General features: G+C 41.3%; 1 protein-coding gene across 1 annotated transcript; it reads left to right on the top strand.

The window, feature by feature from the left end:
- The first annotated feature begins 339 nt into the window (after nucleotides 1–339).
- TEKT4 (tektin 4) lies at nucleotides 340–13,771 on the top strand. Its single transcript, XM_033000764.2, has 6 exons — nucleotides 340–885; nucleotides 8,206–8,276; nucleotides 9,837–9,980; nucleotides 10,623–10,845; nucleotides 11,820–11,974; nucleotides 13,475–13,771. Exons 1-6 carry the CDS (start codon nucleotides 352–354, stop codon nucleotides 13,689–13,691), a joined length of 1,344 nt encoding a protein of 447 aa, XP_032856655.2. The 5' UTR covers nucleotides 340–351; the 3' UTR covers nucleotides 13,692–13,771.
- The last annotated feature ends 334 nt before the right edge of the window (nucleotides 13,772–14,105 follow it).

Below are 14,105 nucleotides of genomic sequence, written 5' to 3'. Positions count from 1 at the left end.
AGGGTGTCAGCCATTCCCGCCCACAGCCTTCACGGCGCCGCCATGACACCCCCTACACCCCCCCAACCCCCCCGCATTGGGTGTCCCCGTCGCCATAGCAACAAGCAGCTGGGAGGCGGGCACGGGCAGCCGGCGTTGCCCAATCCAACGCGGCCTCGGGGCGGATCCTCGCTCTGATTGGTGAATGTCATTGCGCGGGGCTGGGGCGTTCCCCCCGCTTCCGCCTCGGGTTTCCCGCCGCTATGGGGTGGGAGGGACACCCGGCTTCTCATTGGCTGCTGCCGTTGCCCCGGCGACGGGAGGACGCGGCGCGGCCTAGCCACGGCGTGCCCCGCGGGAAGCCCCGGCGCCATGGCGGCGGCCGGCTGCCCGCTCACCAAGGAGCCGGCCCCGCAGACGGTGCCCGCCTCCGACCTGCCCATGAAGGTGTACGAGGCGGCACTGAAGACGGGGCCCGACTCCTCCAGCGGCCTGGCCACGGCTGGCTTCCGTACTGCCAAGTACCTGCCCCCCGAGTGGCACCAGAGCAACGCTCTCCTGTATCACAAGGCCTTCACCGGCTGTGAGCAAGCCGAGTGCGCCGGGGCCGAGGCCAAGGAGCTGGCCCAGCACGCCACTGCCAGCGCCCAGAGCGCCCAGGAGGACTCCACAGCTGCCTTGGGCCAGCGCCTGAAGGACATGCACTTCTGGAAGGCCGAGCTCCAAAAGGAGGTTGAGGACCTCGATGCCGAGACCGGCCTGCTGGCCGCTCAGAAGCAGCGGCTGGAAAGGGCACTTGATGCCACCGCAGTGCCCTATGCCATTGCCACCGATAACCTGCAGTGTCGGGAGAGGAGGCAACGCCCGGACCTGGTCAGTGATGAGGTGGAGAGAGAGTTGTTGAAGGTGAGCAGGACGTTAGGATGTTAAGGGTTGGGGGCAGCCCTCTCGTAATGCTGCTCTGGTCTCTAAAATGATGAACAGCTTGGTCAGTAGGTGATAACTGCAGCTCACGAAGGTATCTTCTGGCGGTGCACAGAAGCCTAGTGCCCCTTCCTGGCAAGCTGGTCTCCATCTGTCACTCCTAGGTTTAAGGATTGTTTAAAATCCTTTCTCTGCTTAAAAAGTACTTAAAATCACATGAGTATGACTGGAGGAGACCAGATCAAAACAAAACCAAAACAGGCTTCCTGAAGCAAGATGGGCATCCTGTCCTGGCACTAAGCTTCTTCCAGCCTTTTTTGTGGCTTTATTATAAAAATATAGTGCCCAATAAACAGACCAGTGAAATGCTCCTTGCCTGTTCCCGTGCTCAAGCTGTCCAAATCTGGCAGGCTCTGCTATTACCTTTTATTACTGAGTCTGTTGCTGTGGTCTCACCAAGGTTCATGACGAGGTGGTGATCCAGCGCTGTAGTACAGTGTCTCAGCACAAACCATCATTCTAAACGTCCTGGAGACAGCACAAGGAATGGTACAAGGTAGTCGTGTGACACCTGCGTGAGATGATAGCTCCAGGCACATACACATAGTATTTCTGACAGCGTGACTTCAACAAACCTGAGACCCTCCTGAAATTTGCTTGATCCTTTTCCTTCCATAGAGGACTGTTCACTCCAGCTGACACTTTGTTATGTGACACTGAGATCCAACCCTGCATGTGGATTGCCTTCAAAGCTGATGCAATTACTGTGGCTGCACATGTTACAGAGAACAGATTCTGGGTCATGTTCATTCTGGAATGATACATATTCTAGTGTCCCAGAAATAAGTTAATGATTATTTGCCTTCAGCCTCCGATATACTGTGAAAGTTCATTCATGATGAGTTACTGATTAAACCAGATGATTAATATTTGTTGTTAGAAAAATATTGAAGAGACTTAGTTGATGGTACGATAGCATTTAGCATGATAGCATTTAGCAATATTTTGAAAAGGAATTGTGTACAATTGCTGAATTGCAATCAATATTTAAGAGGTTGTTCCATTCAAAAATACCAATGTGTGACAGTTAGTGTATAGGATATTTCAGTGTGTGAATTGTTAACAAAATTCAGGTTACAGAAAATGAATTATTTCCATCAGCTGCTGATGTTTTAGAGAAATTGTGAAATATAAGATTTAGGAAAAAAAAAAAAAAAAAGAATTTTCTGGCAGGATTTCTCTCCTGTATTTCTTTCCTCCTGATCTCAGAAAATACTCTGTTCATTGCTCAGAAGTGCATCTGCTGCTGCTGCTACTAATTTTTCACCTGAAATTGTGATTGTGTGCTTGTGACGACAGACCATCAACAGCCAAGCAGGATGTCATCAAAAAAGAATGATGTGAGTTCAGATGAGGCGTGTATTCCAGCAGCAGATGGACTCTTGAGAAATTAAGATTTTGTTGCCATGCCAATGACCTTTGCAGTGCAGAAGGAAGAGTAGTACATAATATCAGAGGAAATCCTTCCCGTTTTCACAGAGGAATAGATTTTATGGCACAAATGTTTGCACGTAGATGTGAAAATGTACCCTCTATGGCTTTGCCAGCTCTTTAAGCTGCACCTATACTCTATACCTCTTTCACTGCAAGAAATCAGATAGTACCTTGTATTTCTTATTCTCTCCAAAACTGACTAATAATTCTTGACACTTAGAGCTGCTCTTCCATGAATTCTGGCTGTTCACTGCAGAGATTTCCAAGTTAATGGCCCAGTTCACTGGTAGCTCTGCGTTACAGCCTTTGCATATTTGGAGAAGTTATGGAAGTTTTATCACTGAAGCACTGACATAATTTTTCTGAATGTTGCTTACTTGTCCAGTCACTTCCTAATCTTAACGTTCTTTAGAAATGGTAATGCAAGGGAGATCAGGAGTAATTTATTCTCTTCCCATGCAAAAATGGAGAAAAAGAAGGAAGTTTGCGAAAGTCAGCTGTGTTAGGAAACAGACATTATTTTCCTTGCAGTTTTAATTACACAGTTAATTGATATTCTTGGGCATTTTCCTTCCTTTGAAATTCTTCCTCTCCTACTAGCAGCCCAGGCTTGTGTTGACATCATTCTCTGGTATCTTTGCCGTGTTCCTACCAGCTCCCATGGACTGGTGCACGGGGGAATCTGCCGCTGGGGGAAAAGCCTGTCTGGACAAGGGGCTACCTTTCACATAGTTGTGGAAAAGCTTTTCGCAGGACATAGGTTTTGTTCTTGCTTTCAGCTTTCTGCAGCAATGAAGAAGATTTCCCAGTTCCCAGAGCATCCTGCCGAGATAACCACCTTTCAGCAGCCCCTTGGCAGATAACATTTAGAGAGACAACATCACATACACATACACAAGCAGTTTTGAATCTCTGCGTGTAATTGCACTTTTATTATCTGTTCAGTAGGAGTCACTTCAGATGACTCACAAAGAAAACAGAAGTATCTCTGATGAAGCTTTTATGCATCCAGATAATATTTGGGGATTTCCTGTTTTTTGGCACACCATCTATTTCTTTTAGGGCGTTTTGGTTCCAACTCGTCTGTCCTATTTGCTTTGCAGCAGGGACTCATATTTAGATTACCTATTGTGATACTTACCACCACTAAATAGCCCCTGCTGGAACGAGGGATGAGGATATTTAACTGAAAGCTCCTCACATGCATAGTAAAGCCAGCTGTTACTCAGAAGTTCACTGACTCCACTTAACAGCATATTCATCTTTTCTTAATGCAGTTCTGGTTAAGAAAAAGAAGCAGAAGGACCCAACTGTTTTTCCAGTAAAGAAGGATCTTTGGTGACTAAAAGGAAGATAAAATCTCTCAAATAGAATAATTTTTTTTCTTTGTGCTTCTGCTTTGGGAATAACTGAATTCATAAAAAGCAGTACATGCATCTGTTTTGTATGAGGTTTTTGACTTTCATAACCGATACGACATCTCCTCTGAATCCCCTTTGCATCAGTTCAATGACAGTTTACGATGTTTGTGTGCACGTATTTAATATTGAAAATGTAAGCCCTAGCAAAGGACTTGCCATGTAGTGGGATAGTGTCAATAAATCATGTTTCAGCTGCATATATACTGCATTTCAAGGTTATTTCCACATGTCCAGTGTCCAGACTCATTAACTGAGTGCCAGATACGACTATGGAATAAGCGGATGTACTTTCATTTATGCCATTTTTTTACCCTAGACTCAGAGTGTTGATTTGTTGTGTGTTTGCTTCAACAATGAAGTCAGCCCCAACTATTCCCTGATGCTGAAGACAAAGGCATTAGCCAAGATCCTGTCAACTGTGTAAAATTAAAGTTTAAAAAAGCAGAGAAAGGTTATGTACGTATGTATTCCTGCTTGCTGCAATATTGGGGCAAGGGAAACAACAGAATACCATTTCCAAGCACTGATCTGTAGCTTTTCCAAGTGAACCAGTGTGCAATAGGACAGTCCTGTACATAGACAACTCGGTTAAGAGTGCAGTGCTTAGTCTCAACATCCGCAGTTTGTGGATTTTGACGTGACTCTCAGAGACCGGCAGGAAAAAGGCCAGACACAGACCTGACATTTTGAAGACGGTTACCTGCTTTCACTCCCAGCTGTAAGGAATGACAGTCTTCCCGTTACACGCTGTTTGGGGGGCCAAATCTAGTGAGATCTGTAAGCTAGCTTGCTTTTATTTGCTGTGCTGATGGGTGGGACGTCTGGTGTCGTGTTGTTACTGATGGATGGGTGCAGCTGGATTTGTAATCAAGGGCGACTGCACAGCCTCTCTCACGGGGTTCTGCCAGTTCCCCTCAGCTGCTCTCGCACGGTGTCATTCTGGCCCTGGGTGCTGTATTGAGACATTGCTGACATCTGCAAGTCGCTGATGTAAAAAGACAGGCTGCAAAAAAAACTGAATTTGTAAATTCATGGAAGGCACAAACATCTGCTCTTAAACGTTTTCTTTGCACCATTAATTAGACACTTACAAAGTCATGAACTGGGATGGTTTTATCACTAGATTTGAGGAAAATCCAACTTTTGCATCATAAACATTAAATACTATAATAAAATAAATGGCATGCTAAACTATAAAATGCTCTCTCCCTGTTAATTGACAACCATTTATAATAACAGAGGTTTATTATTAGTATTAACTGTGGAGAAGACAGCTGAAAAGAAGCCAAGAGCACGTCAGATTTGACAGTATTTCATTTTAATAGACAGCACATAAAGACTTATATGGGAAAAATAAGGAGAAAAAAGACATTTTACCTACCAGGTCCGCTCATGAACTGAAGAAATGCAAATCTCAGTTAATGTTGTCCTCTGAGCCAGAGATGCTGCTTGCTACTAAAGCCCTCTCACATGTTTTTCCTCTCTTAACGCAGACTGGACCTTCAAATGAATTGCCAGCACAGTTCTGTGCACACACAGCATAAAGGTCTATTCTGCCACGTGCTAAAACCCAGATCTGCCCCCCAGATTTTAGTGTGGTATCAGCCACATTTTTATGGCTGAAATCACAAAGTCCAGGAGAGCTGTGCTTCTAGCTGCAGCTCTCCCTGCCATGGTTGTTGACGGAATTTACTTGGCAAAGAAAATGTGAAGGAGCAGACATGGCATTTCAGAAGTCCTCCGCGTGGTGTATGAGATGCCCAGCTCCTGCTCCTCGGCAGGTGTTCATGCAGCGTGGACCTTTTCCCACGCCGACCCCACGAGCCAGTCACAGCTATGGGTGGGCAGCAGGCGGGACTGCACCGTGGTGGCAAACAGTACAGCCAGGACTGAGGGACCTAGACCAAAGGATCTTCATCTTCAGCCTGGTGCCACAGCTCCTCCCAGCCATACAATCTGACTTGTTAACTATTTTAAAAGTTAAGAATAATCTTTCAGTAGATGAGTGTCGAAATTCATTGTCATTTATGCCTGCTTATTCATTCAAACTAGTCTTAGACTGCCATTAATTGTGAATCAGAATCATAGAATACCAGGTTGGAAGGGACCTCAAGGATCAGCTGGTCCAACCTTTCTTGGCAAAAGCCTGGCCTGAACAAGCTGGCTCAGCACCCTGTCCAGCTGAATCTTAAAAGGGTCCAATGTCGGGGAATCCACCACTTCCCTGGGGAGATTATTTCAACGGCTGATTGCTCTCATTGTGAACATTTTTCCTCTTGAGTCCAATCGGAGTCTCCCCAGGAGCAACTTGTACCCACTACCCTTTGTCTTTTCCATGTGACTCCTTGTAAAAAGGGGGTCTCCATCTGCTTTGTTAGTAAACTGTATCTTCAGTTTTAAATGTCATATTTGAATGCATATCTCCTCAACAGGGAATCAATTTTTAAATTTTATTTTAGATCATTCAACAATGGAATTCTTTATTTTACATTATTTCACTCTTTCCATATGAGAGATATTAACTGCTAAAGGAAGGATTTTCTCATGTAAGATTGTGCACATTACTCACAGGAAACTGATTGTCTCTTTATTTACACGGAGACTGACTGCCCAATACAAAATAATATCAATTACTACAACTGTAAATTTGAGTGCTGGATCTTTCTAACACTTTAAAATCCTCTTGAATTTTTACTTTGACAACTCAGCCATTGCAATATTTCCTCTCTGCAGAAAGTGAGTTTTAGTGTTCTCACAGTTTGTAAAATGATACCTTCAGCTATGTATTTATTTTAGCTGTGCTCTTTTAGAACCTTAAAAATAATATTTTCTTTCCAATCATGATTGTCCTTTTCATTTAGAATAAAAAGATCTTTTTTATGGTCCCTGTGGGTTTCTCATGATGGAGAAACTGACACTGCAGGAACATACGCACTCATTTATTTGTCCAAAGCAGTACAAGGATCAACGAGCGCTAGCAGCGTTCTGGGAATAAAGTTTATTAGTAAGTATATACTCCCTTAGCTGTCAGTGAATGACTGTCATGGATGTAAAGCAGCAAAATTAATTAGGAGTTTTTCATATACAAAAGCTCTTTTCTCATATCTGAGCCTCAAATATTAAATTCCTTTAAATAATAAAAAAGAAAAAAATGCTTGCTGGACTGGCTTTTATAGAATAATATGTAATCACTAGGTCAGTAAAGTCACCTCACAGAGCATTGATAGTTAATCCCTAGAGCAGCCTTATTGCAGTCAAAAATGACCATCAGGTACTTTTTGTTCAACAAGAGATTATTAGAAAGTATGATCTTTTCTAGTTTGATCATGTGTGTATCAAAATGAACATTCCTGCTAAAACCAGCTTGAGCTGAAACTTCAGACATCACATCCATTATCAAGGTTAGGCAAAGCTTTGACATTGAGCAGTCACTGTCTTGCAACTCAGAGGAAATTAACCCCTCAAACAACACTGCATATCTGAGATAATCCTGCAGTCCTCGATACTGTCCATCACCAGAGGCAAAATGAGTTCTGGAATAAATAGATCTAATAACAAAATTAAAGCTATGTCATTGGATTTATATTATGACAGCTTTCCTATACCTACTGAAGCAGGCAATAGCTGTTTAAATCATAGAGTAGTAACTTCTATTTTTAGTGAACACAAAGCATCCAAAAGAGGCAGGCCAAGAGAAGATTATGATACTGCCACTCCTTTATGTTAAATAGCACCTTATCACCATGTGTCAGACAAACTGTATTTTTGGAGCTCTGCAGGAATATGATGGGAAGCCTCTCCCTTGCATACAGATAAAATGATTACCACAGACCAAGGCAGCGGGCTCTGACGGGATCTGCAAGGACTCGGCAGCCTCTGGAAGCCGGTGTCTTGCCAGAGAAGCTGATTTGCTCTATCACATCCCTGTGCAAGGCAGCAGCCTCTGACATCTGTGTTTGTGCTTGCAGGGCAGACAATGTCCTGCTCACTTTTAAAATGTCACCTTTTGTGCAAGGTGGTAACTCTGGTCTCCTGCTAGGCAGGATGCTCCCGCCTTATTTTCCTTACTTAGGGGCTGTGCAAGTAATTCAGATATTCTGCTTAATTTGATAGAACGTGGACTTTTTCACAGTATACACATGCAATATGAAAATAATGAATCCCCAAGCTTTAGAAGTACTCCAAGTATTTCTGCCACCTTGGACTTATAGCTGAGTTACCTCAGTATCTGCTAAGTCCTTGGAAAATTACGTCTTGCAATAATAGGGTAAGAGTGGGTAATGAGTGGAAGATTTAAGTACCTGTCCTCAACCACTGAAATCAAATTGTCCTGCAGGATAGTATGGACTGTTCAGGATATCACAGAAGTCTCAATGTTTTTATCTAGGAAGCTGAACTTATCGGAAATGTCAGGGAGCTTTTGAAAAGAACTTTGATGCAAGCTGTTGACCAGATGCGGTAAGACATTTTTCACGATACCTTAGTAGCTAATTTATATGGCCAAATAATTCCTGGCATAGAGAGGTACAGTGCCCAGTGGATAAAGATTTTACCCATGCCAGGCTTATGAGCTGTGTGATTTCCAATTAAACCTGAAAAGAGGTACTCAGTGATGAAACTTCAGGGTTTTCAAGTAGGTTGAGGTAAGAGAAGAGCCATGTCCTAAAGCCATCCTTTAGATTTTCAGCCTTGGTTTCCAGTATGTATATTCAGTTCTCTAATTTTCTAACACTAAACTTAAGTGCTGTAAAAGTATTATCTGGATATCACTCTACCTTGTTGCACCTTGTGATATATTTGTAGTATAGGCTCTTTTAAAATAGTTTATCTGATCAAAGGACGTCATCAGGATTAGTTTTTTGCTGCCAGATGTCAGTATGAACTTAGAATATGAAACTTCACTCTACCTCTGTATCAACATGAATGTTCATTTGGATTTCAAAACAAATATTTGTTTTTCATTTAAAACAAGACCTTTGGAAAGATGTTACCAGAATCCTAAGGTGCATCAGTATAAAGGAGTTAACTGCTGGACACCTTGATATTTTAGTTTTTACATTTTTTCAATCTGCTCCAATTTGTGCTATTTTTTCCGGATTCAAAAAAAAAAAAAAATACTGTTTTTAGAAATAATGTCTATAAATGAAAAATAATTTAAAGTAGTTCTGTTTCATCAATTAAAGCATGAGAGGAGTCTACTAAGCTTGAGCTTCACTTTTTATAACTGTTTTAACATTTTTTTAATACTATTTAGTACCATCGTTTAGTATAATTGGCCTGCAGAGTCTTTTTAATTCTTTAGGTGAGAGTGACATCTGGTGTTAACAGTTGATAACGACCCACTGTCTTTTGTAATCTGAAGTCCTTCTAATTAATTGCGTGACATGTAACTCACTTAATTGATAACAAAGCAGCAGTTTTAGCTTTGAATATCATTGTGCTTGTATCTTCCAATGACAAATTACACTGTTTGCATGCTACAGTCTTTGGAAGGCTAGATAGGAGATTCAGGGAATGATATAAGATCACTTTATGGAGGTCTTAAATTTGAGTCATGCTCAATATCCTAGCAGAAGAGGAGGATGCATCTTCTAATAGCACTACTTGATGTCTTACCATGGAAGAATGTTCTGCTGGGCAAACCTCTTGCCTAATCTCCCCATAATAGCTGCAGCTGTCACCACTATTGAAAAAATCTTCTGTGTTTTAGGGTTATTATGTAAAACCCAAAGTCCAACAGCTCCTTTGTCTCAGGTGATAAGAGCTCTAAGCCTTCAGCAGGCACAGAAACATACTGGAGGTCTGGGGTAGTGGTTAACACATCAGGCTTACGGTCCTTCTTGCAGATAATTGTGGGAGAGAGAGTTTGGTTGGGATTTTCAAGACAAAAAGGAAAGTTTATGTTCTCATTGCTCTTTGAAAGACAAAGGCTCAGAGCCTAGCTTCACAAATGCCTGTGATAGTTTTGTTGATTGTATTGTTTTCCACTAACAGTGTGTGATAATAATGACTTTTCAGATTAAATCGAGATCACAAAGAGGTTTGTGAAAAGGACTGGTCAGACAAAGTTGAAACGTACAACATTGATGATAAATGCGGAAGATACAGTAACCAGAGCACCAACATCCAGTTCCATCCTAGTTCAGTGAAGTTTGAAGAGAGGTGAGTAGTTGTTGTCATTATCTTCCACAAATAACCCTGAGAAGATACAATACATCCTTTGTGTCAGTGGAAGCTGTAATGCTGCTCTGAATGAAAGCTGTGATTGCTGCTTCATTGGACATACAATGTCATAGCTTTAAAATAGCTACATGGATAGTAAAGGTAGCGCTACCATCTCAGCATGGCATACCACTGATGGCAAAGTTGGTTCACTATATGCAAACTGAACTTGTAGTTTTTCTTGGAAATTGGCTTTATACTTTTAAAGACTGATCTGAATCCTATTGAGACTTACCGTTTGACATCGGCAGGCGTGACGTTCCTGAAGGAAAAGCAAGTGCCACTTCCTGTACATACCATACTTTTTTTGCCTTCGTAGTATTAGCTAAAGATGGAAGAACTTCGGATGATTTTGTGTCACGTATTACTTCCCTCAGAATCCACAAGAAGAACAAGAGTTTATTAATTTTGTAAAGGATTAGTCTCCCTTCATGGTAAGCCTAGACTGCATGCAACAGCAAAACCAAAAAGAGATTGACAACACTTTTGCAGGGAGAGACCCAGCTTCAGATTTTCTTCTTAGGTGCAACTTGAACAAAAGAGCAAGATTCCTATTTGTGTACTATTCACTTCTTCTTCCAGTGCCTCGACACCGGAGACATGGGCCAAGTTCAGTCATGATAACATCTTTAGGGCAGAACGAGAAAAACTGGCTTCCATCAATCTTCGTATCTTGATTGACAATATTCTTCATGACGTATCTCGGGACCTGAGGATGCAGTGTGATGCTGTTAAGGAGGCTTTTGCCAAACACTGTGAGGAGCTGGATGATACAAAACACAAGCTAGAGTACCATTTGAAAAATGTAAGTGTTATTTTTGAATGCTGTCTACAGGCATGATAGTCTCTTTTGAGATGATCACAGTAGATTTATCCCCTAGAAAAAAAGGTCTTTGTCCATGTCAGGTATCGAATACTATTTTGCGTCAGCTTAGTATCTACTAAGAATATTCAGAGCTGGATTGTGGCTCCAATGTGTTTGTTGTGTTTCTCTAAACAAGAGAGGGACTTGAATATGAAGAAAATTAAACACTTTCTTTCATACCTTGCTGAACTAAAAACTAAAATTTTGTGATCAAGGAGCTGATCTTTGGGCCAGGATTCCCAGGCTAGCCTGGTTGTCACTTTTATGGAATGCTGTGCTTCAGTAGTATCAGCAGCAGCAGTTCCTGGCAAGAAATAAGGGGTGACTTCAGCCTCTGCCCCTCCTCCGGTGTGGAGCAGCTCCTACTTCTGTGTTAGGCCACTGGCAAGTATGGAAGAAATAGTCATTCCTTAGCATCTGTTGGGTAATGACAGCTGGGTAGACTTTATTTTTCACATGTGCGTCAGTGGTATGAGGGAGAAGGGATTCAGAATTTCCTGTCTTTTCCATTTTCTTCTCTAATGCCAGAAGTCTATGCATTTTCAAGCTGATCAGCTATTCTCAATCTCATTCAAAATAACTTGAATTTTTCTTGGATAATTTACAGCTAAAACTGTACAATAAAAAGCAATTCATGGAAGTGGGATGTGTTGTCAGGAGACATGCAAGAGTTTATGAACAGGCTGCAGAATATTTTCTGCTTCTTTTTAGGCCGAGGATCAGATTCTCAGTGTAGTAATAGAAGAAATAAAGAGGACAAAACCACCTTTGTACTTCTATTTCTTCTATATTCTGGCCAAACAGGAGGTCAAAACTACACCTGTTTCACTAGGACCATGAACAGATGTATAGCATGCACAGAGAAAATGTGTATCTTTTTTTAAAGACCTCTTTCTCTTGGGTATCCTCTTCAGGTCCTTAAGGAGATTGGAGATCAAGAAGCTCACATCGCTGCTCTCAAACAAGCTATCAAAGACAAAGAAGCCCCAATGAAAGTTGCTCAGACAAGGCTGTATGACAGGTCTTTTAGGCCCAACGTAGAGCTCTGCAGAGATGAAGCACAATTCAGGTAAACACTATTAAACAAGTCCTCCAAGGTGGCCGTTTTATCCAGAATTGATGTTAGAAAGTGTTTGCACTTTTTATTGGCAACACATAGCCTTTAGCTTATTTGCCTAGGCTTGAATCTCATAGAAGTCAGAAATAATTCAACTGACTGAAATCACTGTGAGGAAAACATCATTTTAACATAATGTATTGACACACAGAAAATCTACAGACTCAACTCTGCCTTTTGTCTCTACGCTTTCTTCTCTGAACTGTGTGGCTTCTTTTTGATTTAGATGATCCAAAACAATCTGACAGCCTGTGGATCACTTGCAGCCCTTTTGCTGTTAGCAAAAGTTCACCACTTGGTGGCCTATGTGCTGACTGAATTATTGTGCTTCAAGTGCTGAGAATGTAGATGGGCTGCACATACTCATAGTCAGAGACAAGCCCTCAGTACTACGAAGCATCAGGCTCGTGGCATTTGATTTTCAGTAACAAACTGTTTTAAAGCTGGAGGTCAACAAATCCTTTCAAATTAAAGGTCTGAGTGTCTCCTTTGTCAGTTTTGATCTCATTATAAGCTTTGTAATTGATTCCCCTCCTTCGCATGTTCTTACCCTCAGGAAAAGTGGGGGATCAGCCTTTGCAGGCTTACAATATCCTTGTAGCAAAGGTGCCTACCATGCAAAGCTGATGTGCTGTTCTATATACAGTGAGGAAGAAGTCACGGTTAATCCAGATGCTTTGTACCATCTCAGGCACACTCAGTTAAGGTCCTGATTCAGCAAACCAACCATGTGCAAGCTCTTCAGTATGTACATTGCCTTTAATGGGATTGAAGGACACATGCAAGTCCTTTGCTGAATGGGCATGTGTTTAGTTGCCAGGCTTACACTGTCTGTAGTTATTCAGTTTGCATAGCACATGGATTTTGTTTTCCCAGGAAGTAAATATGTGCCTTCTCTGCAGAAAGACTGCAGTAAAGCACCTAACCCCCGCTGACTTTTAGTTGAAATGCATTAAAAATGGTTTGATACTTTTTTTTTTTTTTAAATTATGTGCTGCTGCTTCTTTAAAAGCTTATATGCTTTTAAAGTAAAGGCCGTTTTCTGATCTCTGGCGCAAGTATCATTTTTAATACTTGAGTTTTATACCAGTGAACAGCTACCAAAAAACAGGCTTAACGAAATGCTGTTCCAGTCAAACTGGGTGACTTACCTAATAATTTTTGTCCTGTAATTCTTAGTACAAGTGGGAGAAGGTGAGGATGGATAGTTCCACTGTGCTTAGCGGCAAAGAACATTCTTGGTACTATCTAAAGCATAGGAGACTTCTGTACAGAAGCTGTGAAAGTGAGCTCTGCTTTTGACCTAGTATGTAGGACCTCTCTGAGGTCCCTTGTTGTTGAGTATTGTGATTCTATAGCTGTTGATCTTTATTGTCATTACAGTTCTTATGTCTTTTTGAACACTGACTGGCTCCTGCTCTTTATTTTATTACTTAATGTAATTCTGTTCAGGTTGATCAGTGAAGTTGAAGAACTAACAGAGTCCATTGAATCCCTGAAGAAAAAACTGCTGGAATCTGAACAATCTCTGGCAAACCTGGAAGACACACGGATGAATTTAGAAAAAGAAATAGCTGTGAAAACAAACAGTATTTTTATTGATAGGCAAAAGTGCATGGCACACCGCATACACTACCCTGTTGTTTCTAAATTAGCAGGTTACCTGTAGTAAATTCTGTTCTAACTGTGCAAAGTCTTGAGGAAAAATGTGATCTAGACTCATATGTATAAAATATTTGGATAATATTATATTATAGTGTTTTCACTGTGTTTTCTTCCATTTGGGTTAAAATGCATTAGTATAGTATCATGGTAGACTTTGAGTCTTGCCTTTAAAAGTTCTATAAAACCTTTTCTGTAAACGTATAGTGAGTTTAAAACATAGTTTAATTCATTACGTCGAGAATGTACCTATATCATATATGCATAATTTGCACAGAATGTGATATTTGGGGTTTTCACCCTAATAAGTGAATATATTGAGTGAATATTTATTATGAATAACAATAATAATATACACAGATGTAGATAAGACATTTATAGCTTGCTAGCATTTTCAGGTAGCCTGAAATAAGAGCAATAA

This window comes from Tyto alba, unplaced genomic scaffold (assembly GCF_018691265.1).
Source record: "Tyto alba isolate M040663 unplaced genomic scaffold, T.alba_DEE_v4.0 Super-Scaffold_28, whole genome shotgun sequence".
Taxonomy (NCBI): domain Eukaryota; kingdom Metazoa; phylum Chordata; class Aves; order Strigiformes; family Tytonidae; genus Tyto; species Tyto alba.
The sequence above is the reverse complement of the archived record's forward strand: the minus strand, read 5'-3'. Positions and strand labels throughout refer to the sequence as shown.

Bases quoted from the DNA above. Each gene is read 5' to 3' on its own strand.
- TEKT4 (XM_033000764.2), top strand. From the start codon at position 352: ATGGCGGCGGCCGGCTGCCCGCTCACCAAGGAGCCGGCCCCGCAGACG. The intron at 886-8,205 runs GTGAGCAGGACG...GTTTTTATCTAG, and splicing joins TGGAGAGAGAGTTGTTGAAG to GAAGCTGAACTTATCGGAAA. The intron at 10,846-11,819 runs GTAAGTGTTATT...TATCCTCTTCAG, and splicing joins TAGAGTACCATTTGAAAAAT to GTCCTTAAGGAGATTGGAGA.